The 23636-nt window shown below is 54.7% G+C and overlaps 4 protein-coding genes across 4 annotated transcripts; 2 read left to right on the forward strand and 2 right to left on the reverse strand.

Annotated features, from left to right (window-relative positions):
* Positions 1–471: 471 nt before the first annotated feature.
* On the reverse strand, positions 472–6882 carry LOC34622187 (probable 26S proteasome non-ATPase regulatory subunit 3). The gene is made up of 14 exons (XM_026337337.1): positions 6853–6882; positions 6472–6639; positions 6193–6364; positions 5644–6038; positions 4910–5268; positions 4516–4639; positions 4171–4240; positions 3758–3867; positions 3444–3557; positions 3013–3174; positions 1823–1948; positions 1466–1558; positions 1181–1267; positions 472–513 (listed from the first exon to the last, which is right to left on the reverse strand). Exons 1-14 carry the CDS (start codon positions 6880–6882, stop codon positions 472–474), a joined length of 2052 nt encoding a protein of 683 aa, XP_026193122.1.
* A 4502-nt stretch (positions 6883–11384) lies between these two features.
* LOC34622693 (homeotic protein female sterile) lies at positions 11385–15405 on the forward strand. Its single transcript, XM_026337338.1, has 5 exons — positions 11385–12794; positions 13191–13416; positions 13903–14252; positions 14391–14841; positions 15176–15405. The coding sequence occupies exons 1-5, from the start codon at positions 11385–11387 to the stop codon at positions 15403–15405; spliced, it is 2667 nt and encodes an 888-aa protein (XP_026193123.1).
* Positions 15406–19124: 3719 nt separating this feature from the next.
* Positions 19125–20824, reverse strand: LOC34622692 (guanylate kinase). The gene is made up of 4 exons (XM_026337339.1): positions 20618–20824; positions 20152–20336; positions 19713–19764; positions 19125–19283 (listed from the first exon to the last, which is right to left on the reverse strand). Exons 1-4 carry the CDS (start codon positions 20822–20824, stop codon positions 19125–19127), a joined length of 603 nt encoding a protein of 200 aa, XP_026193124.1.
* Positions 20825–21427: 603 nt separating this feature from the next.
* On the forward strand, positions 21428–22749 carry LOC34622691. Its single transcript, XM_026337340.1, has 2 exons — positions 21428–21448; positions 21547–22749. Exons 1-2 carry the CDS (start codon positions 21428–21430, stop codon positions 22747–22749), a joined length of 1224 nt encoding a protein of 407 aa, XP_026193125.1.
* The last annotated feature ends 887 nt before the right edge of the window (positions 22750–23636 follow it).

Here is a 23636-nt window from a genome sequence, read left to right on the forward strand (position 1 = left end):
CTACTGAGGCATCGTGCCTCTGACAGCTAGAATAAACCTATTGCCATATTCCTGCTTTGCCTTTGTACCCCCCTCCAGAGCAAATGCCATTCAGACGAAAAGACAACCCCCTGTTTCTAGAGCGTTTAGAGGGGTGTTCCTACCCGCCCCACGACCCTGACCAAGGGCAACAGCTCTTCAAGGTCAGAGTGCAAAACTCACTCTAGTGCTCGGTGCATGCATGCATGCAAGATTTTTGCACGCAGATACCAATTTAAAATGCTTATATGTGCCTCGCGTAAACACGCTCCCAGAACGGGCCCATGCAAGCACGCATGCATTCTCAAAGCTGGCAAGTAAGCATGCAAGCATGCATGCTTACAGCCGTTAAGCAAAGTGCTTGCCCGTCTCGCTGCCTGCATCACAGCCCCATGTGCGCCGCATCTATCACCCCTCGCTGCAATGGGAACCATTACGGTATGCATTCCGGGCTTAGATCATGTCCATATCGTCCCCAAGGTCATCATCCTCCGCCTGCATGCAGCCAACCGCGAATGCCAGTACCGTGGACTCAGCAGCCAGTGGAAATCTTATCACTATCCAACATTAGCATGACCGTATAGGCGGACTCAATTCACATGCAAACATAGATACACACATATATTTCACAGCGAAAACATTTCACAGAGCAACAGACCATAGGGAGGATCCTGATACGGTTCTCCCCGCCTACGTTGTAACGCGACGCATCTACTGGCAAATTCTACGTATCCAAGCATCTGGCGCTGCTTCTATGGAGGTTGCCGCAGAGCTCGGTATGGTGGCAGGTGTTACGGCCCACTGCAACTGCCACTATATTTGCTCGGCTTGTTGCGGCGTGTGCTGCTAGAGAGGGTGGCGTTAGGCAAATTCTGATTTTCGCGCGGGAGGAGGGGGGTGAAGGGGATCAGTCGCTACATGCAGGAGCTGCGCCCGGTTCTAACAGCGCTCGTGGCGGTCCTGTCGTATTGTGAATGCAACTGCTGCGTCCCTGTGCTGTTGTTTGCCGGCAGTGTCGCTGCGCCTCCTGTGTAGCTATGCTGCAGCATCTGCAAGTGTTTGACTTTGTTGCCACTTATTCTGAGCTTAGGAGCAGCACAACTATGCCTATCGTTGTTGTCCCTAGGCCTCTACAGCCCCTAAAGGCGCTGGCTTTACACACTCTGGCTCTTTCCTCCTGCATGGCTCGCTTCCTTTCATCGTCCTCCGCCGTCTGTTGGCGCTCCGAGCTGCCTGGATACTGCATAGCCTGCACCGCAAGGAAGCCCAAGCACACACGTACAACGCTGCTGGAAGCGCAAGCCTGCGTTGCTTCTGGAGCTTCTGTTGCAGCAGTGCGCGTGAAGCCGCCACGGGCTTGCCGGGGGTCCTTGCAGCTGAGGCTGCTCAGAAGGCGCTGCCCTGTAGCTGCTAGGACAGCTGGTGCTCCTCTGCCTCTTGGTGCTACCTTGACAGCGTCATTGTACAGATCCAGGCAAAAGGTTATGCGACGGTGGAAGGCCTTCTGTGGCTCGTTGGAGGCGTACAGGTCAACACTTGCCTGAGCAGCAAAAGCAATGGGGCACAAACAGCACCGCAACAGCGCCGGCGCATGCACCCATGGCCTACTAAAACGAGGGCAAGTCACTCCTTAGCAGTCAAGGACCACTTTGCTGCTCGTGAGACGCCGAGGCAAGCGTAATTCCGAGGGCAGACATGCTACATCCCGCGCAAACGCTCCCCTCAAAAAGCTACACGTGAATGCACGAACGCGGGAGTCGCCGCTTCGTGAAGACCATGCTTGCTACACCCCCCAAACACGCACTTTAGACTCAAGAAACTGTTTGTCATGGTTTATAGTAGCGTCAATAACTCTATCCAAGATAGCCTTGGCAGACACAGCCTCTGCCTCTTGAGGCGAATCCAGTCCCAGCTTTAAAGCGATGTCCTTCTGTAGAATGCGCGGCAGCAGAAACACACATGCACACATACAGATATACACAAACAGATGTACACGCATACACGCAGTGATATGCACATATATATATATACACATACAGATATACACACATACAGATATACACACATACAGATGTACACGCATACACGCAGTGATATGCACATATATATATATACATACAGATGTACACACATACAGATGTGCAGACATACAGATATACACAAACAGATGTACACGCATACACGCAGTGATATGCACATATATATATATATACACATACAGATGTACACACATACAGATATACACACATACAGATATACACACATACAGATGTACACATATACAGATGTACACACATACAGATGTGCACACATACAGATGTACACACATACAGATGTACACACATACAGATGTACACACATACAGATGCACACACATACAGATGTACACACATACAGATATACACACATACAGATATACACATATACAGATATACACACATACAGATGTACACACACACAGATGTACACAAATACAGATGTGCAGACATACAGATGTACACACATACAGATGTACACACATACAGATGTACAGACATACAGATATACACACATACAGATGTACAGACATACAGATGTACAGACATACAGATGTGCACACAAACAGATATACACACATACAGATGTACACACATACAGATGTACAGACATACAGATATACACATATACAGATATACACACATACAGATGTACACACATACAGATGTGCACACATACAGATATACACACATACAGATGTACACACATACAGATGTACAGACATACAGATATACACATATACAGATATACACACATACAGATGTGCACACATACACAGACCCATACATATACATACACGCAGAGAGACACCGATACTCATCCACATGCGCGCATTTGCTCAAACTGCAACAGAAGAAGACGCAGAGCACCACTCCCACAGAACCACGAAAGCAGCACAAGAAAATAAAGCCGACCGCAGCCGTATCAGTGTCAGTGGCACTACGCGCGGCAACTGACGAAGTAAATTCTCGAGTAGGAGAGGGAAATTATTCGCAGCCCGGCCCGAATGACGTTCTGATGCAGCCTGCGAAGTAGAGTGTACGTGTCGTCTAGCCTAAAGCGTTGCTCGTGCTGCTGAAGCACTGCAGCGAACGCATGCAGATCACCGCTTCGCACGGCCTGAGAAGCGTAAACATACAAAGCAGACAATGCAACAGACGTCAGGAAACTCAGAGGGAACTCTCCTCTCAACAAATAGTTCCTGCCAGTGGCGCGGCCGGTGCCTATATATATGTATATAAATAGCTATGTGCATTGACACACATAAACACACACACACATACACATACACAAACACATACACACACATACGCACACATACACACATATATACACACATATATACACACACACATAGTGCTGCTCTTGTGGCTGCCTGCGAAGCGCACCAGTACGATGTCTCTGTAGGGGACAAGCTCTGCGTGCATGTTTTGCTTATTGAAGAGCGAACGCTCAGGAATATCCCCCATAAGCAGCTCAACGACGATGCATTTCTTGAGGGCCTGGGCAAGAGACACAGCGAGAAGAAGGAGAGGGAGCGCAGGTGTTTGCTCATCGCGCTGCAGCAGCTGCTGCTAATTGTCTTGCATCTCTTCAAGGAGGAGCCGCAAGCAGCAGCAGCTCACACAGGGTACGACTGCCCTTACACGCATAAAGGCGCCACAGGGAATGCAAAAACGCAACGGGAGAGCCGATGTCTTACCGCCAGTCTAAATCCCCTGGCTACTGCTGACTGCTGCGGAGCCTTGCGCAAGGCAAGCTGCAAATGCGAGAAGGCTGCCCCATACTCCAAACGAGCTGCCTGGATTTGACCTGCAGCGCCAGCGGACGAAGCAGCAGGAGACACAACAGTGCAACGAAGAAGTCTCTCTCACTCACAGCTCAAGAGACACCGAGAGCCGGCGAAACTAAGGCGAAAGACGTCCGTTCAGGGGCCTCCCGAAAGGCTGCGGCAATGGACTCGGCTGCAGAGCCATCGGCAATATTACGCAGTCAGCAGACAGCACCATTCCCACGAGCCGCACGAACGCAGACTACTACAGCAGACGGCACCAGCAGCAGTAGCCGTGCATGTCAGCAAGAGAGAGGGCAGTCGCAACTGCAACTGCAACGAACCCAGGTAGTACAGATAACGCGCATGTTGTGCATTTGACTGAAGGCCCTCCGGGAAGCCTGTTTTCTGCACCTGTGTGACAAGGAAGCAAATGCATATCACAGAGATGCTGGAAGTACAGCATTTGGAAAGCCCTGTGCTGCGGGCAGGAAATCTGCAGCTTTTGTCAAAACAAGAAAATAGGAGAGAGAGAGAGAGAGAGAGAGAGAGAGAGAGAGAGAGAGAGAGAGAGAGAGAGAGAGAGAGAGAGAGACAGGTGCACGGGGAGATGTCGTGCCCGAGGGAGGAGCAACAGATCTTGACACTTCAGTCTTCAACAGCAGAAAAACCGCATGCAGCAGAAATACCAGTTTTAGAGCCACGTCATATTGTTTGTTGGAAACAAACAGCCGCAGCAATAAGTTCAGAAGGGTGGCCTGCGTCATGATGTCTCGCCTAGCACTCGCCGTGCGGTAGGCAGCAAGGTACTCCCTGAACAACATGCGCAAGCCTCTCTTCCAACTTGCTGCTAGAGCCAAGGATGCAGCATATGACGAAAGACAGCAAGCGCGTGTGGCGGCAGGTGGGAATGGGGAGAAGGCAGGAAGGGCTGTGCCTCAGCAAAAGATCCTAAACCTGAACCTTCTACCGCTTGACCTCTATACTGCCCCCCCCAGCCACAGCAAAGGCTTTCCTCCCCTCTCGCTTTCCTCCCCTCTCCCTTTCCTCCCCTCTCCCTTTCCTCCCTTCTCCCCTGCTTACGCGCGGCAATCGCAGGCTTGCCCTGAAAGCTCGAGAGATCTGCTATGGAAGAACCACGCCTTGGCAGCTAGTCTGTCAAGTGACCGCCTGTCATGTTGTTGCACTCGCTCGATGAGGATGCAGCTGAACTGCCACGCCTGTTCCCACTGCTGCTGCTGCTGCTGCTGCTGCTGAGGACGGTGGTCTAACAGCAGCAGCAGCACGAGAGTCGACAGTAACACCTCTGCCTCCGGGAGACAGCAGAGGAAAGATGCCGCGCGAAAAGCTTGCAGCGCTTTGCTGCAGCCGCCTCCAGCTGCCGCATCCGTCTCTTCTGCTGTCTCTTCACCTTCTAGACACCGTTTCTGCTGCTGAGGGACCTGTCGAAAGGGAGCGCACAAATCACACACCGCAGCGGCGATGCGACACTTTCACATGTTGCAAGAGACACGCATGGGGAAAGCATGTTCTTCGAGCTCTGCATGCGTCCTATGGGATGCCGCGTGAGTAAGAGCCGCTGCTCTATCGTTTCAGCACGCAGAAAAGCTCAACGTCTCAAAGGCCGGCAGAAAATACACCAAAGGAAGTTGAAGATGCGCCGCTCCGCATTTCCCTTTTCTCCCCCCCACGGGCTTTACACATGTGCCAGCGATGCAACAGAGACTGCCGGTGCTGTGCATTGCATCCTTCGTTTCCCCCCTTTTCCCTCCCAGAGGCCACGTGGAGACGGCGGAGGGGTAGAGTTGTCAGCTTACGCCGTCCGTTTCCATGTCTGCCTCCTTGCTCTGCCTTTCCTTCACAATTAGCTCAAGAGCTTCCTGCAGCTTCTGCCAGAAAGCAAGCGTGTTGGGGGGCAGGTGGCTTAAGTGCGCGTACGAGTTGCCGCTAGATGTGCTACTCCTTGCCTTGCAATTACCGCTGGCCTCTCTTTCCTGCAGTTGCTGCACCAGTTGTTGCTGCTTCCAGAAGAGCAGGGAGCAAACCTGCAGCAGCTCCACGGGGCACTGCTGCTGCTGAAGCCGTAGCTGCTTGAAGCGTCGCAGCATGCGCAGCGTGTACCGGGTATCCTGTGTCTCGACGGCATCCCTCAGAAGCACCAGAGAGGTCAGCAGTAACTGCAGGTACCGCTCTTTGGTGTCTGCGGCTGCTGCTGCCGTTTGCGCTCCTGCCTCTGTTGATCCTGCTGCTGATGGCGTCGCAGCACCAGCCCCATTGGACCCGGAAGGCTTGTGGATCCCGTCAGTAGCCATGGCCGAGAGCCTGTGCTATTTTACACGGCCTGCCGTAAAGGTATCGCGGGCAGCTTGCAGAGAGTGAAGGCGCGAGAGAGGGGAGGGGGGTGGGCGGGGGAAAGGAGGAGGGGGCTGTATGAGAGGCAGACAATGTCAGAAGTGCTCGAGCAGTAGAAGGTGACGTCGCTGCTGTTTCTGTTGCCGATGGACAAACGGGTGAAACACCGGGCAGAAATACTGGGGGCTGCGGAGCAGCAACAGGGAGCTGTGTATAAACCCCCGCTACACTGGAAGGCAGAAGGAATTAATATTCTGTGCCTGCTGAAACCCTAGTTATTTATTTTTATTAGCATTATTTTCAGCAACAGCCGCAGCTCCAGCAGCAACACGCCGTGGGCGGGCTGCGCGCGTCGGCGGCTTCTCTGCCGCACTCACCCTCTCAGCGCAACAAGAGTCGTCAGCAGGGGCAAGTAGTGTATTCCCCTGTCCCCTAAGCAGACGTAATTGTTTTCCTATCGCCTAAAGCCAGCGAGTCGGTGGGCCTTGTCCGCATATTCCCCTACCCGCACTTCGCCTCAAATCCAAGTACGCTTCAAACCCCAAGAACCCCCTCCCCCCGTTTCGAGCATTTCCACGATGAATGTCGTATCTGCACTCGGTGTCTGAACGCTCCTTTCCGTTTTCAATGTCCTAATCCTCAAGCATATTCTGACGAAACTCCCTCGTTCGCGCCTTATTCCCAACGAGGTGTAAGTCTTTCATAGTCTTGAGTTCGATGGGCCACGTACTTTCCCTAAAACGGCACAAGCGCTGAGGTGCCTGCTCGAACTCGCATGGACGGCTACTGAGATATGCCCACACGCAAAGGAATACACGTTCTAGAGTAGTATCCAATGATTCAGGCTCCTGTGAGTACGTGCTGCACGCTGCTGAATCCCCCGAACTTGCGCAGCGGGATTGTTCCAGGGTTGCTGATGCCAACACTCAACTACAGACACCCCTAAGAATAGCACGAAAGAAATACATCCTTCATAATACAGGCCCCTAAAACGCATATATGAGTTCTTGTTGACTGTCTGTGATGGTGGTAGGCTACCCTTCAACGCTATCTACTACCCTAGTAATAAATCTAGCAAGGAAATGTGAAGAACTGTCTGATCAGTTTGTCTGTGTCGCCGGCGCATCGTATATATTGCAGAGTGTTGTTAGCTGGATACAGGAAGATGCGATGGTGTGTGTATCTGCGCTGGACGGTGCGTGCAAACTGGCAATGAAAGCGCACAGTGCTTAGAGGGTGCAGCAACGCGCGCCCTAGCTGTCCCCTCTACCTCATGTCATAATTCTCAAGGTCGAGGCAGGGAAAGGGAGATGCCCTCCTCAGGCTTCAATTATCCTTCGTTTAACAGCAAGAAAGGGGAAATGCCAAGAAGGGGCTCGGGGATGTGCTAAATAATGACGATTTGTCAACAGGCTGGCCATCTGGTTGTCGTCCAGAACACTGAGTTGCCTTAATGCCAGAGTCGATCACACACTCTGTTCGGGAAATCAGAAGCCCTCATGGCACGAAAAGAGGTTGAACGACAGGCGCACAATTTGTTGAAAGAATTAGGCGTGCAGGAAGCGACCAGCACCTTTTGCATCATCCAGTACCACCGCCCCAAAGCGACGGGAGGTGGCGAATGTGCATTAACTTGAAGTCCCCTAACAAACTATGTGTGAGGCAGAGCTTCCCACTGCCTCATCTTGGTGAAGCCCTGGACAAATTACGTCACTCGACAGTCCTTCGGCTGTTCGCCTTCAGATATGCTTTTCACAAATCCCCATACCGAGATCACAGGCACAAAAAAGCACGACAAGCCCGCACTAGAGAAGTGAAGTATACCTCTATGCGCCCTGGGCTCGTTGATGTTCCAGCTGAGCGCCATCAACAAGCTGCTTGGGAGTTCTAGGGTTATCAAGGAAGGATGGATGCCTGTCTACAAGCACAAGCATGAGTCCTTTATATTCAGCCAAAACGTTAAGGAGCACCTACAGCATCTAGGGGGTGTGCTTTAGGTGTTGCGGGACAAGCAGTGGTATGTGGAACGGCGGAAGTGTTCAGCTTAATTAGAACAATTGTGTTCTTGATATTAGGTGTGTTGCCTGCAGGATTTGAATAAGATCCAACAAAATTTGAAGCACGAAGCCGTGGCCTTGACCTATACGTACTATCAAGGAAGCTTAGCGGTTCTATGGGATGAAATCTTCATGCCGACACTATTAACTGTATGTGGGTCTGCTATATGTCCATATGTATCAGAAGGCTTAGGTGTTCCAGCCTCGAGTAGAATCCAAAAACTTGCTTTTATGCTACCGCATAAATTGGTGAGTTAGGGCATGCGTGAAGGCTTGAAAGGTAAGAACTATTGTAGACAGACGAAATTCGCTGAATTGATGACCCTCCGTCTTCAAAAAGCCAGCCACAAGAAGCATCTTTTTTTTCATCTGTGGGGTACAAAGCGGGGTACTCTACCCCGCTGATATATTTTTCGAGTACTTGACCATATATTTCGTCATCATACTTACAGGTCCGCATTGCCCCATACGCTGATCCAAAACCATTTTATCGGCTGATAAATCATGCTTTTTTAACTTGGTATGAAGCTACCGCGTTTACATCAGCTTGCACGGCGCCCCTGCTGTCCCAATTGGCGTTGTGCCACCCTCTGCTGTCATCGCTAGAAGGACTTTGATAGACTTTTACTCTTTGCCAGGGGTGATCAGATGATTAAATGACTCGATTGAAACTAGGCAGCTGTTGTGGATAAACCTATCGTTCCACTGCATCCACAGCCAGTGGATGAGCAGGGAGGGGCTGCATCTTACCATGCCGTGTTATTGACTGTAGCGCTTCAACTAGTCTTTTAGGAGGAAGCTATTTAGCTCCAGACTAAATGGGAGCTTGATGGAAGGCTATTGAATTTTTCGCCAACGCATTTCGTTTCCCCGCTCTGCCCTTCAGGACATGAGGTTGCGCGTTGCTGCAGCCTCAAAGCAGTAGCAGCATTCATAGCCAGTTGCATGTAGCGTCCAGCGTAGATGTATACAGCACTGCGTCTTCCTGTATCTAACAATATTCTGCAATACATAATGTTGAGGTACACGCTACATGTAGCCCAAGTCGTTACCGAGTTGATTTGATGGGTTATGTAAACACCAAAGTCAAGATTAGGCCTCAGAAAATTATTCGATCAGCCGCATCACGATAAAAGTGCTACATTTGGATTAGGCAAAAATGTACCTCGCAGTCCAGCGTTTGCCCATACGGAACGTGCGCTTGTTCCACAGGATTTACAGCAAAGACAAGGCAAACAACGGCGATCACGCAAGAGGAGAGAACCTGTAGCATATAGTTGCACATTTATCAAGAGCTCAACCCCGTCAAATGCAAAGTCGAGTCAAAGCAGCCTGGACATAGACTTGATGAACCCTATGCCCGGGCACTTCTTCTGCCACACCTGCATTCCCCATCCGCAGATTCCCCCCAAAATATCATAAAGCACCTGATTAGCTTCAAACAGTGCAATAGTACGACTTACTTGATTGCCATTATTATTAGACACGTTTTAAAGCCTCATTGCAAAACCCGTCCTAGCGAGCTTCCCCCTTCACTGCCCATCAGTGCCACTAGCGGTGGCGGCGGCAGAATTTCCGGCATGAGCGAGTGCACCGAGTGGAAAGTGACTCCCCTTTGCAGCACGTTTAAATGCGGACTGATATATAGAGATAAATAGAGGGAAGACAACGCGTGGACGAGGTAGATGTGCGCTGCAATGGCAGTGGCCAGTGTGGCTGTTACCGCTGCACTGCGGCGGCTGCCATGCCATCATGCCGACCCGGGCAGCTGCTGGCGCAGCAGCAGCAGAAACAGCAGCGGCCTGGACGTACCAGCAGCCTTTAGAATGCTGCGGGGTCTCTTTCGTGTCTTTAATAAATGATTCATGCTGCAGCGGCAAATGACCAAAACAGCTGTATAAGTCTCTACAAGACCGCGTTCTTGTGCAGTTTGCCTGCTGCTACTGCTGTTGCTGCGCCATCCTCTGCTGCTGCAGTGGCCCCGCCCCGGCAGCTGCCGCTGCTTCCGCTGCCTCTCCGTCACATCTCTTCTTTTGCAGCCTTATGTAACTGTCTTTTTTTGGTCAAGTGATCTCCTTGGTGCCTGTGCCTGCCGCAGCGAGCCGACGCGGCGGCAGCGGCAGGCACCGCAGGAGCTGGACGAACTGCGGGGTCTCGCTGATTGCCGCATCGCTGGTTCTTCTCGCCACTCTGCGAACGCTCGCAAGTTTCAAAGACCGGCGCTTTGCGCAGCAGCGGCGTGGAGAGACGAACAGCAGCCTCTGCAATCAGAAGTGGCATCACGACAACCAGCAGCGGCAAGGCTGTGCCGCTTCCACCTCGTCTCAGAGTCGCACCGTTCGTCGGACTGCGGCGCAGATCACATCTTCCCCACTTTCGGAGCCTCCTCCCCTCTCCAGCAGCAGAAAGGTTAGTAGGGGCAGTGACACCCGAGCACTGGGAGTGCGCCCGTCCAGGCAGAGGCTCAGTGCCTGCCCTCAAACAGCATAGCATCTCCCTTAGTTGCAGTTCTCGAGGTCGAACGGATGGCCTCGTCTTCGCGGTTTCAGCGGCGGCTTCAGTAGCGTGTCTTATCCAGCAGCAGCTGCAGCTGCAGCACGACCCCCTTGCCGCCTGTAAACGACCACAGTCCTTGCCGCAGCATTTGCATCCTCTCTTGCGGCTGTGCAGTGCCTCGACCAAGCGCCCACTGTTCAGAGCTTTTCTTCCAGTGGCCTCTGCAGAAACCGTCACGTCTCCGCATTGCGAGGTGTTCGGCGCGTCTTTAAATTCGGACTAGGATTTGGGCGAGACGCTTCACATTGTTTCCTCCGATACTCGAACAGTGAACCGAAGAAAAGCCCCTTAAAAAGGTTTTTTTCTACACGGCCAAAGACGTCTGTGACTGGCGCTGAACACAGACACAGACACACAGACACACACACACACACACACACACACGAACGAACGTCGCTCTCGCGTTTCCACAGCGTCCAAGAAGCCTCCCCCTACATCGTCTTATCGCGCAGCGAAGGCAGCAGCAGCCGCAAATAGCGGCCCCAAAGAGGCGTTTCTCGCTCACGACGTTCTTGACTGCTTTGTTCGTCTGTGCGTATATACACCTAACCGCCAGGAGCTCCCAAGGCCGTTTCTCCCCTTTAAACCCTGCAATGAACGGCTCCACAGCTGCCGCTGCCGCAGCAGCAGCCCCTGCGCACGTAGACTTGCGGGAGCAGGAGCAGCATGACGAGCAACAGCAAGAGTTTCCTGTAGAGCAGCACGAGCAGCCTCAAGAAATACACAAAACACAGCGCTTTCCCGAGAGGACAGGGCTCCCATGCCCCCCTCCCCCGCCTCCCCCTCCCTTCCCTCCGTTTATGCCTCAGGGGGGTGTCGCGACGGCAGCAGCAGTTGCTGCCGCAGCAGCGGCGGCAGCAATGGGAGAGCAGTCCTTGCCTGTCTGGGGTGTAAATTACTTCTGCCGCTCTGTGACGATTGCTGCCACAGCAGCAGCAGACGAAGCAGCAGCGGCGGCGGCGGCGGCAGCTGCGCCAGGCGGGCAGGGGGGCGCCAAGCAGTGCAGCGCCACTGCGCCTACAGTTGCAAGTCTTTTGCGTGCCTTACTCTCCGAAGAGTCTCTCTCCACGGACCCCTTTCTTGCTGCTACCATACAGCCGGGAGAATGGCTGCTGCCGCTCTCCGTGTTGCTGAGGCATCCCGCTGTAATTTGCTGCGGCGCTTCCCGAGAGGTTCTTGTCGAGGCGATCAGCTTTATCCAGGATATTGATCTTGTGCGTCGTCAGCAGCAGCAGCAACAGCAACAGCAGCAGCAGCGGCAGCAGCAGCGGCGGGAGCAGCAGCAGCTAGACGAGGCGCCTTCTGGCGCACTTCCCAGCGGCTCTGCAGAGACGGAAGGCGAGATCCAGAGGCAGCAGCGGCAAGCTGGTAGTCGAAGCGATGACAGCGGGCGCAGTGTGGGAGGTGGTGAAGGAGGGGTAGGAGCAGCCGCTGATTCGGGAGCTGTAAGCAGCTCCACGGGAGACGTAAGTCCTTATACAGAAACAACCTCGGCGACTCCGAACAGCAGCAGCAGCAGCAACAACACGAGCAGCAGCAGCAGTTGTGAGGATGCGCTCGAAGAGTTCGTGTGTCTTGCACGGCTGATGGAAAAAGCCAGGAATACGCTGTTCCTTAGAGACCTCCCACCCGAGACGACTCAGGAGCAGGTGCTCGCTCTCATCTACAAGGCGCCCATGCTCTCTCAGCAGCAGCAGGAGCAGCAACACGAGCAGCAGCAGGAGCAGCAGCAACACGGGCAGCAGCAGGAGCAGCAGCAACACGAGCAGCAGCAGGAGCAGCAGCAACACGAGCAGCAGCAGGAGCAGCAGCAACAACAGTCGCAGCCGCATGATCAGGGTTCGGAAGAGGAGGGGGAGGGGCAGCACCAGGTGCCACAGAATCAGGAGGAAGAGCAGTGTTGTAGCGTAAGGAAAGACATCAATCATACTTGGTTTGTCACGTTCAAGGAGGCTGACACCACGCAGCAAGTTGCTCTGTGGCTTCGGACTCAAGAACTCAATGTACGTGGGGTACAGGGTGAATGCACAGTCTGGGGGTGTTTCGGGGGATGGAAGGTGCATTTTAGCTAGATGAAAGGGAGACAAGGAAGGGTTAGGGCAGACAGGGAGGGAGGGAGAGGCATGCGGAGCCAAGCCGCCTCCTCAGGGGAGAAGGGGACGGCGGATGTGCAGCATTCTGCGAGGTCGTCTGCCTCGATATCTTCCGCGCCGCCGCATTCTGTGTGGGGGGAAGGGGGTTGGTTTTCCCCTCTTCTATTGGCCTTTTCACAGGCTGCTGTTTGCGTCGTTGCGTGTTGGAGGAGACGCGCCTGCACACACGCAGGCGTTCAGCCTCGCATGCCGTTGATTTGCATGCGTGTGTGTGACTGCGTCTCTTTTTTTCCCTTGTGCCTCTAGGGGCGGCCTCTCCAGGTCGGCATAAAGGCTTCTCACGCGTTGCACCGTGTAGTGTCTGCACAGGCAACGGCAGCCGCAGCCGCGACAGCAGCAGCAGCAGCAGCTGCCCCCCGCTTCTTTCCCCCTCCGCCTATGGCAGTCGCCATGGGGGGCCCCCAGCCCCCCATGTATGCCGCTGCCGGGGGGGGGGCCCCCCCCCCCCCAGGGAGCTCGCCAGACGCGTCAGGCGCCTTCGCGTCGCACCAGCGGCAGCAGAGGCGACCATGGAGGGCGCAGCGCGGCGGCGGCGGAAGGGGGCAGCAGCGGGGGGCCCCTGGGTTCGTCTCGCCGAGGGGGTACTCTCAGATGGGGGCCCCCGCCCTTCAAGGGCCCCCTGCATCGCGCGGGGGGAGTGGCGGGGGCCCCTCAGGCGCGGCGGAAGGCTACAACAACAGGCTTTCTCAGCAGCCGCATTCCGTGCCAGCGTACCCTCTGGATAGTGAGGCCTTTCCGGTTTTCTGGGGATTTCGACCCCACAGCCGCATGCAGCAGCAGCAGATGATGGGCTGCTGCTGGATGCCGAGTTCGCAGCCTCCTGCCTCCGCCGCTGCCTTGGGGGCGGGGCGGGCTGGCATGCATGCAAATTACCACCGAGGAGGCCGTGGAGCGGGGGGAGCTGCTGGGGGGGCCCCCCCCGCGGCAGGAGGCCCCTGCGCAGCAGCAGCCGCCGAAGGGGAGAACTTCCGAAGGGGTCGCCAGCAGCAGCAACAGCATCTGTATTACACCATGCCCGCTGGTTTTGGCCCCCCCCCCATGCTCGTGCCTATTTCCTATGTTGCCACCCGGCCCCCCCAGCAGCAGTACTACGTGGCGCCGCAGCAGTCTGAGGGCTTTCTGTCTTCTGCTTCTGCTTCGCAGCAGCAGCAGCAACACGGCATGCGAAATCGAGGCGGCTACGGCGGCAGTCGAGGGCGGAGCAGCGGGAATCGCTGGTTTGGGGGCGGGGGGATGCCTGGAAGAGGGGCTGCTCCTCCTCTGGGGGGGCCCCCAAGAGGAAGCAATCAGTCTGCAGGTTCGTTGCATGCGTCTCCGCTTTTCTGTGGACGGGCTCCCCACCACACGCGACTTCGCTGATTGGAGGGAGGGGGCTTCGAGCACGGCGGCAGCTGGCAGCGCCGGTGCCAGTGTGCGTCGTAGCCTCTCTCTGGTTTGGAGAAGGAGGGAGAGGATCCATCGTGCAGCAGCTGCACATCTGCTGTGTGTCGTATCGGTCTGTGCTCAGGGGTTAGCCGGGGGGGGGGTCGACGGAGAGGGCATGGGGTGCCATGGAGTGTACGAGGAGGCCCCTTGGCAGCAAGTGAGGGCCATGAGCAGCAGCAGCAGTACCAGCAGCACTACCAGCAGCAGCAGCAGCAGCAGACTTACTTTGACGCAGGCAGAAGCTCGGCTGCAGCTGCCGAGTTCGGCAGTAGCAGCAGTCCTAGTAACGATGAACAAGCAACACCAAGAGCGGCAGGAAGAAGCCCAGCACCAGTATCCTTTGGTGCCGCTGTTGGTGGAGGCACAACGTGGCGTACAAGGCAGTCGGATCTGCCCTTGGAAGCCTCAGACTTCCCCCCTCTGGGTGCTGCCACAGCACCCAAGACGCCTCGCACCCAAGCACCCCGCAAAAGTAAGCGTCGACTGCTGTCGCGAATCGGTGCTGCTGGCTGTTTGCCGCTGCTGCTGCTGCGTGGTGCTGGCGGTCCAGCTTGTTGGGAAGGCGATATTGGCGTTGTTCTCCATGCGGATGGTGGGTGGGGTGTGCCGCTGCAGCTCAGACCGCCTCCTCTCGACCTGCTGAAGCGACGTCTCCTAATGGACTAATCTAGGGGGTAAGCCTCCTCTCTTCGTGCAAAAAGGCGGATTCCGCATTTGGAGGGTTCTGTGGATGCTGAGGGGTGGGGGCATCACTGGGCTCGCTCGCTTCATGTCGCGATTTTACATTTTGTGCCTTTTTTTTATAGGACGCGAGGAGGAGGCTGCTATGGCCCCAGCATCCGAAAGCGTCTGCACTGGCATGGCGCGCAACGCTGTATTGCTTTATATAGGAGCTGGAGTAGTTGTCAATACAGTGGCAGTGGCTGTCGGGTCTGTTTTGCTTTCTCCACGGAGAGTTTTGGACGGCGGGATGACTGGCCCCTCTCTTGCTTTCGTGGGGTTCAAGGCACCCTTTCGCTGCCCTGTGTCCACATAGGGAGACGTGAGCGGATCCCTTGATGTTTTTTGCAGCAGCAGATGTATCCGCTGCTGCCTGCTGCCCGTCTAGCGAGCCCTCAGGCACCCTTAAGTGGCTCGTGTAGCAAGGCTCAGTGCTGTCCTGTATGCGTTGTTGCCACGGAGATCGTGTGAGTGTAAGCAACAGTGGAAGGAGCAGGCAACACTGGCAGCTTCGGCGCAGAGCCAAAGGGTTTTTTCCTAGGTCTAGGTGTCAATCCGGGCGAGAAGAAGGAGGGCAGTCGATGGCTTTGGCCCTTGCTTTTACTTGGCCTCTGCCAGCCGCCCTTGCATGCCCCCACTCTGCCTCTGCCTTAGAGTAGCCGTGTTCCCTCCCTCGGCGCTCCCTGAGAGCTCTCGAGAGACTCTCGGGAGCTGTAGCCTCCTCCAGTGAGGATCATCGGCCGGCGATGCGGTTGCATGCAGGCAGGGGCCCTGAAAATGGAGACTTTGGGGCTTGAGGGGATGGGGAGAGGAGGAGGGAGGGTCCTTCTGGAAGGGCATGAGCCTCGAGTTTTAGGGTTCTGGAGGTTCCACGGCGACGAATTGCCTGGATGAAATCGAATAGAGGCCCCACATGATGGTCGGGTGTACACTGCACAGTCTCAACGGACCGCCAAAGGGGGGTTTCTGCGAGCTTTCTGTGGGGGCTGCTAGGCCGTAGAGCTGAGCCTCTCCTGCCCTCCATGAGGTTTCAGGAACCTCTGTGGTGGTGCGTTTGAGGTTGCTCTTTTTGGGCAGAAGCGGCCTTTAGAACATGCATCTAGACACCTCGGACAGCCGTTGTCTATCGCAGCGATAGGCCGGTGGTCTCTTCTTATGTTTTTTAGATGCGTATGTGTATGTATTCGCCCTTCAAGATTATACATGTGTACGTGCGTGTCTATGTGTATGCGCTCTCGCTGAAATGTACTGCGTCAAGGCGCGAATTGGTGTACACTGATGTGGATGTAGATCCATGCAACGATCGAGATGCGTGGCACACATCGAGAGGTGCAGCGAACCAGCGGAGAGAAGCCTTCGGGTGTGCAAAGGCCTTTGTACATCGTAGCATGCATGTGTATGAGCATGCGTCCACCTACGTGCATATGTGTATATAATGCTATCTGTGAGCCGAGTCCAGACAATGGTGGTTCCTCCACACTCATATTTTGGTCCGGGGTGGGGGCGCTCGTGTGTGAGTTTGTTTGCGTGTGTCGAGCTGTTTAGAGTATTCAGTAGGGGTCTCTTATCTCCTGCTGGGAGATAGGGCCCTCTGCGGGGTCTCTGGGTATTGGGGGGACCGATATGTGCCGCAGAGAGGGCAAGGGGTATTTTCTTTCTTCTCACGCTTCCAAAATGGCTCTAGGTGCTACATCGGTGGACAGTCCGGATGGGCTTTTTTCTACCAGGGTGTCTCTTCTATGGGATGGAGCGAAGGCCTCCAAGGCCTCTTGTTTCTTCTCCCGAACCAGTGGCATGGCTTTGCAGTCATGTAAGCCAAATGCAGCCAGCCCTCCCTGGGTGCTGAGAATTCGACAGTAGTGCTCATAAACGCGCTTGAATAGGTCTGCTGGAGAGTGGCGCCTGCTTGCTAGCACGCGTAAAAAACATTGTTTCCTAAGGTGTCCTTAGAGGCAGCATACACCTCCATACGCTAGATGAAGCGGAGCTGCTGAATAGTGGACAGGCGGGGGCTTGCACTTTTGTGAACTCTACACCCGTCTTCAACAGTCTTATATGCATACGGTTGATGCAATAGGGAGAAGTGGAGGCAGCGGCACGAATTGGGGAGGAAGCCTTGGGATTTTCGCAAAGTGGAAGTCTTGCGCAGCTCACAGCACAGTCGGTACAGCACCTGACTAGAGTCCTGCGCCGTCGTTTCCGTATCTTTTCCCCCCTTTCTGCGTCTTCCGATGGGTCGCATGTAATTCTTGGCTGCGCGTTTTTGTGGCACTACTCCCACTGCCCTCGTCGTCCTCCCTACCCGTTTGGCCCCTCCTGGCCATCTTGCCGCTTTATACTGCAGCCTAGCTCCTTGCAAGCTTTTCCAGTGCCTGCTTGTTCTTGTCGTTCTCTGCGCCTTCACCGCGGAGGCGGCCCCTTTGAGAGGCGCTTAGTTTCGAGTTCAGTGTTGGTATATTCCCTGGTTTGTCAGCACTACATACGTGAATTCGCCTCCTACAGTAGCGGCGGTCGGATGGAATGAGCGAAAAGAACCCCGTAGTTTTGCAAGCCAAATACGTAATACTTTGGAAGTTTTGAGGCACTCAGTGATTATACCGTCTTCTTTGTTGGGCACTATTGCTTTAGATCTGTGATTGAACATAAATAAATACGGCGCGATGCAATATTGCGTATCGTGTCACCCTCTCCTCAATTTAGCTCCAACAAAAATCATAACCAGGGATAAGAACTAGGACAGATAACTTGACTGGCGCGAGTCCACTGCATTTCTACCCATCCTATCTATCATCTGCCTAACCGGTTCAATCCGGGTGCAATGGGCAATCCTAGACGCAATAAAACGTCGGCAGTTGAGGTTCACGAACTTTGAAAACGATCAAGGCCTACAGGAATGCGAATGCCTGGGAGGTAATAGCACGCGTACGCACAGCCATGAAGACAGGGGGAGGACTGACTACAGAAAGACGGCATTCAGACGACATCCCGCCACACGAAAGCCTAGGGGACCGCGCGCATCCTAACGGAGGAGAAGCGTGTTAGCAACAGGGTCCAGTTGCGGCTTTTTGGGGACGTACTGTCGCCCCTGCCCAACAGTTCTGTGCAGCAACTTGCGCCAGCGAGGAAATGACTCGTGAGTGGTACCAAAATACTTACAAAAGCAGAAATTCGAGGTTGGCAGTAGCTCCCCCGCCCGTCATAAAACCTATCGTAGCTCCCGCGCTGGCGCGTTTTGGCCCGTCTCGTTGCAGTGCTTCTCGCCTGTGTCTACTGCAGCTCGCCTTGCTGCACTGCCCTAGCGCTAGCTCCTTGAGTGGCCTCTGTCATACAGGAGGACCTATGCAGGCTTCTGTCTAATGCCCATTGCATACTGAGCACCCTCTAGATGCCTACGCAATACGGCCTTTACTTTCCTAGCTAGGACTTTTCTTCGGTATATGCTTGCGCCTCTTGTTCTCTGCAGAAGTCGCACTCCCTCTCTCTCTCGCTGCATGCGACTGTGTGTCTGTTTCACCTATTTTGAGTCGGCTTTTCTCATTCCTTTTGTGCCTTTTCAAGTTTCCCCGCACTGCTCCGTCCTGCCGTACCCAGCAGCCTCTCTGAGTGCACATGCGCGTTCGGCCCAAGGCCAGAACGCCACATTACCTGACCAACTGGAATATATGCCTCCATGCAAACCTTGCATGGGATGAGTAAACAGCTCACAACGCCCCCGTCAAATCACCGGGGCATAAAACGTTTTCCCCTTGGGCACCACCATAGTATAGATAAATACATGGTGCACGCGATCTTTTATAATCACAAGTCCAATTAATCACAACCCCGGACACGAGCCTCCTCCACCTTGACACTGCCAGTGCTTTTCACCGTGCTGCTGCTAGCTCTGCAGCAGCAGCTGCTGCAAAAATGATATACCTGAACCTGTTTCCGTCTCACAAAGTGCTTCAAATGCAGTACTTCAACAGCAGAACACTAACACGGTGGGAATCCGAACACCCGATATGACAACTCTGACGAAAGTTTGCTTGCAGGGCCCTACTGCTCAGTTTCCACAGGGAGGCCGAACCACGTACTGACGGCGTCTCGCAGTTCTGTCCAAGCCACCTCCACGGAATTATTGAGAAGCCGCAGATCCCATGGCAGGTTCTTCGATGCTTCCAATTCTTCTCGCGCATGATTGAGCCGCTTCTGCAACTGCGAAAACACACCGCAAAAAGCATCGGCGTTGAGGCACAACATGGAACGCTTGAAGACGGACTACCACCATCCTGGGGAGATAATGCCCCTTGGTCTACTGCCGGCTGCCACCCCAGATACGCAGGTTAAATCGTAAAGGTCACAAGTCGACAAGAAGGCACATACATGGCCTAAAGCTTAGAGGCTGCTCAGCGGACTTGGAATTCCTTCCGGCGCCTCTCCCTGCGCAACCTCTCCCCTTTAGAAAAACAGCATTGGGATACAACTTATAGAGCTACTTTTTAAATGGTGTGTTGTAGGAAAAGTTGCAGTACGGACAGCTTCTGGAGTCTCCGTCTTCCTCCCCTTCAGCCGTGTCTCGAGTACTTCAAGTGAAGGCGGCTCAATGAAGACGAAACGGGCACCGGGAAATCCATGAGCCCTCACCTTTGCAACCCCAACGAGGTCGATCTCGAGCAAACAGATCTGTCCCATCTCTCTGCACACAAGTGTGTAGATATACGTGCATGCATGCGCATACTATCGTATCATAAACGCACATGCAACCACATGCGCACTAACGTAAGCACATCCATACACACATTCAAATAGACATATGCACAGTGTCACACCGTAACTGTAGCAGCGCTTGCGCACCGTACAGCAGCTCGGCTGTCCGCAAGGAGAAGAGCAGCAGCAACCGGGTGCTCTACCGACAACGCCACCATCATTATCAACAGCAAAGCAGCAAAAGCACCACAAAAGGCAGAGGTCCCCGCAAAACGTCGCACCAATGCAAAAGCGGAAGATACCCCGAGAAAAAGGCACCCAAAATATAGCGATATATAAGCCCTTAGCCTTCGGGTGCGGGTCTTTTGGAGCTTACGAAATGCGTCGAACCTCCTCCACAGAGGTGGCGTACATGTTTCCCGAGAACACTGCATGCTCCAACAAAGCTCCTCTATCCCGGAGATCCTCAATCACCTCCCGCGAGACGAAATAATATTCGCGGCCATGTTGTTCGCCTGGACGAGGCTGCCGAGTTGTGTGGCTCACGGAAAAGCCAAAGGCCTGAAGGAAAAAGTCACTCGTACGTCTGCATGCACAGCGCATTGTATCTATCCCTGGCAGGGCCCCCGCTTGGTGTCCATGGAGGGGCCCCCGCCCCCCGCCACGACGGAAGGCGCATACAGAGCAAGACGGGATGCGGCATTTCTTAGGGTGCAGAGGAGCACACGCTCTGTGCTCGCGGACAGGGTGACACGTTGCATATCAAGCAGACCGACAGTAAAGGGCTGCCTCACCGACGGCCACTGGGCGCGGAGTCTACGCACGAGGGTTCCCTTCCCAACGCCGCTTGGACCTGCAACGATGAGCAACCGAAGACTCCTCGGAGAATTCTTCGGAATTGCAGGGGCCTTTGAGGAAGAAGCGTCATTCGAGCCGCTAAAGGATGTTCCCGTCGGCGCGCAGGGTTCTGAAGTCGCCATGGCTGTAAGCATCGGCTGCAGTGTATCGGCATCGCTACTGCTGGCCGGAGGTTGGGCTTCAGCACTCATCTTGAGGCAGGGGCGCGAAAAATGCGTTCTCGCGTGCACAAATCGCTGATTTCCACGGAGAAGTTCGCTCCGTCGCAGCCTTCTCGAGCTCCCGCAGTCCCTCGGGCACCAGAGAGAGATCTGCCGTTTCAGCGGGGAATTTCTGCTTGTTAGAGCAGTACGGACAGTCCAGCACAAGTAAGGAGGGAAACTCATCTAATAAACACGCCAAAGAAGCTAAGGGTGATACGGAATAGGCCCCCACATACATAGACTGCACTCTAGGAAACCTCCTGCTAAGGACACCACCGCTTCTTCCTCACCTGCCTCTGTGCAACTAAGCGCACTCCCTACGCCGCACCGACCATCCAGCCGCGGGTAAATGCAAGAGCTTAGTCTATTGCCTCCTTAAGACAACTGGTCTCCCCCTCTGCGCAGATTTGCTTCCCAAGAGGAAGCCCTTTTTCTTGCCTTCCTCGGGGTACTACTGGGTACAGGACAAGGGCGTGCGCCAACGCCGTGTGTATATGGGGGCTCCCTTACACCCACTCCTGCTTTTCTTCCCTCATTAGCCCCCTTTATGCAGCCTATGTGCGTCTAGAAGAACTCTGAATCCACAAACGAATGCCTGCGGCCAGAGGAGAGGCGCTTCCATGAGGCTGGGGGCCCTCTGGGGCACGCTGGTGCTGCGGATCTTGGCAGCAGCAATTCCCTGTCTCTTCCTTTCTTCTGAGAATTCGCAGCTTCCGCCGCATCATATCTCGGTGGGCTTGATACTAGGGCTCAGTGTGCAGAGCAGGCTGTCACGTGCGCTCTTAAGGCCACTGAAGTCTCCTTCTCCCCCCACAAATCCTTGTGCCCCTGTAGCCTGGCATTCGGCCTGTGGATGGTGCATAGGCAGCAGAGCGGAAGAAACATTTCTCGACGGCGTGCGAGCAGCTGCAACCCCCGCCAGCAACGGAAGTGGCGGCGTCAACGCGAGGGGCAGTCCTGGCAGCAGCAGCAACAACAACAAAACAGCCAACCCTCATCCTCGCAGGGCCGTCCTAATCTCAAAAGCGACTGGACGCATCCCCCCCCCCGATGTAGAGGCACCGTCGAAGGCAGCAGCAGCCTTCAAAGGCGAGAAGCCTTTCACGAATTCTCAAGCCGGACGACGCCCTGCACCCCCCCCCCGTCTTGCCACTCATCTCGATGACGGCGAAGGGGGGGCTATCGAGCACCGCATATTGCGTGGATACGACGCCTCCAAGAGGCCTCGAAAGACACACGAGATAGTTTCCGTCTATGCGGATGGCGCCTGCCCGCACAACGGCCGCCCAGGCGCCCTTGCTGGAATTGGGATCTCGTTTGGAGACGATTTCAAGAGGAGTTTAGCGCTTCCTCTGATTCACGGACCCCAGACAAACCAGAGGGCAGAACTCGCTTCCCTCCTTACAGCTCTTCTGGCCTTTCAATATTATGATGACTTGCAGGCGAGGGAGCACACGGGTGCATGCAACGCTCTTGAGCAGAAACTGGTAGTTTATTCGGATAGCAGCTATGCCGTGAAGTGTGTGGGGCCCTGGGGGGACCGCTGGCAGCACAACAACTGGAAGTGTGCTTCGGGGGCAGATGTAAAGAATGCGGACTTAGTTCAAGCAGTGCGGCTTCTCATAGGAAAAAGAGAAGAGCATTTCCCCCGGGGAGCTTGCTGGCGAGGGGCAGTCCACTTTGTGCCTGTGCGAGCTCACGCTGGTGTGATCGGAAATGAACTAGCAGACAGACTCGCCGTACAAGGCTCCCAGACTGTGTATCCTAGGCGCTTTGGCACACCGAGCGAGGAAACACTTGGGGTGGAGGACGCCCCCTTCGTGCTGCAGGAGTATGAAAAGCTCGTCTGCACGGCGCTTCGGCATGCAGCCCAAACGAACGTGGACTTACCGCGAGGCGCCGAAGCCGAGTGACACATAATGCATGTGCATGCAGGCAGGCACCGCGAAAGCGGCAGTTCCCAGCGGCAATGCTTGGGGACTTGGCGCTAGACGGGGAAGGAACGACGTTCCTTCTGGAAGACGGCGGAAGCCCTCGTCGTTTTTTTTGGCGAAACGCCCCTTTCTTCAGAGGTTTTCACCTTTAAAATCCTCCCCCGCATCAAGGTAGAGAGAGGCCCTCTGTAGTGCTGCTGCTGCACGGCCCCAATGAGGCGCTTTTGTGGGGTGTTGCAATCTTCAGTGCCTGCGGAGAAATCGTTCTTCTGCCTAGCTGGACCGTGTTTATTAGTTGGCAAGAAGGCCTCACCTGCAGTGACCTCCTCCTCTACTTTATGTGACACCAGGTCCCACCCTTTCCTATGCGTCTCTCGCCCCTTTCTTCCCCGGCTCCCCTCCACCGCCGCTCCCTTTTCCCTCCCTGTACGCTGAGCGTCCAAGGAATACTAGCTAGTTCTCCGTCATTTCCCCCTCCACTGCTTATCGCTGCAGTGACACTTTCCCCCGCGAGAGCCAGTACGCTGTAGACACCTGTCGACATCGCTCTCCTGCACCAGATATCAGGAAGAGAGGCACTGCTCAGCGGCCTGAGCAGGATGGCACGCTCACCGCCACACACGTATCCTCCTTACGTCGCCTGCCGCCACCAGTCTCCCCCACCCTTACTAATTCATAGTGGCAGGGCCACAACCCCTCGTGGCTGCGTAAGTTTACGTATCCGATTGTTGTAGTGCAGTGAGGAGAGCGCCTATACGATCTACGTGCAACTCCAACACAACAAGGCGTCACTTAATTTCCCCGAGTTCCTCTCCCCGATTTCTCCAAGTCTCACTAGTGACATGGCCCTAGCGTCCTAGTTCCAG

This window comes from Cyclospora cayetanensis, unplaced genomic scaffold (genome assembly GCF_002999335.1).
Source record: "Cyclospora cayetanensis isolate NF1_C8 unplaced genomic scaffold, CcayRef3 CcayRef3_contig_178, whole genome shotgun sequence".
Classification (NCBI taxonomy): domain Eukaryota; phylum Apicomplexa; class Conoidasida; order Eucoccidiorida; family Eimeriidae; genus Cyclospora; species Cyclospora cayetanensis.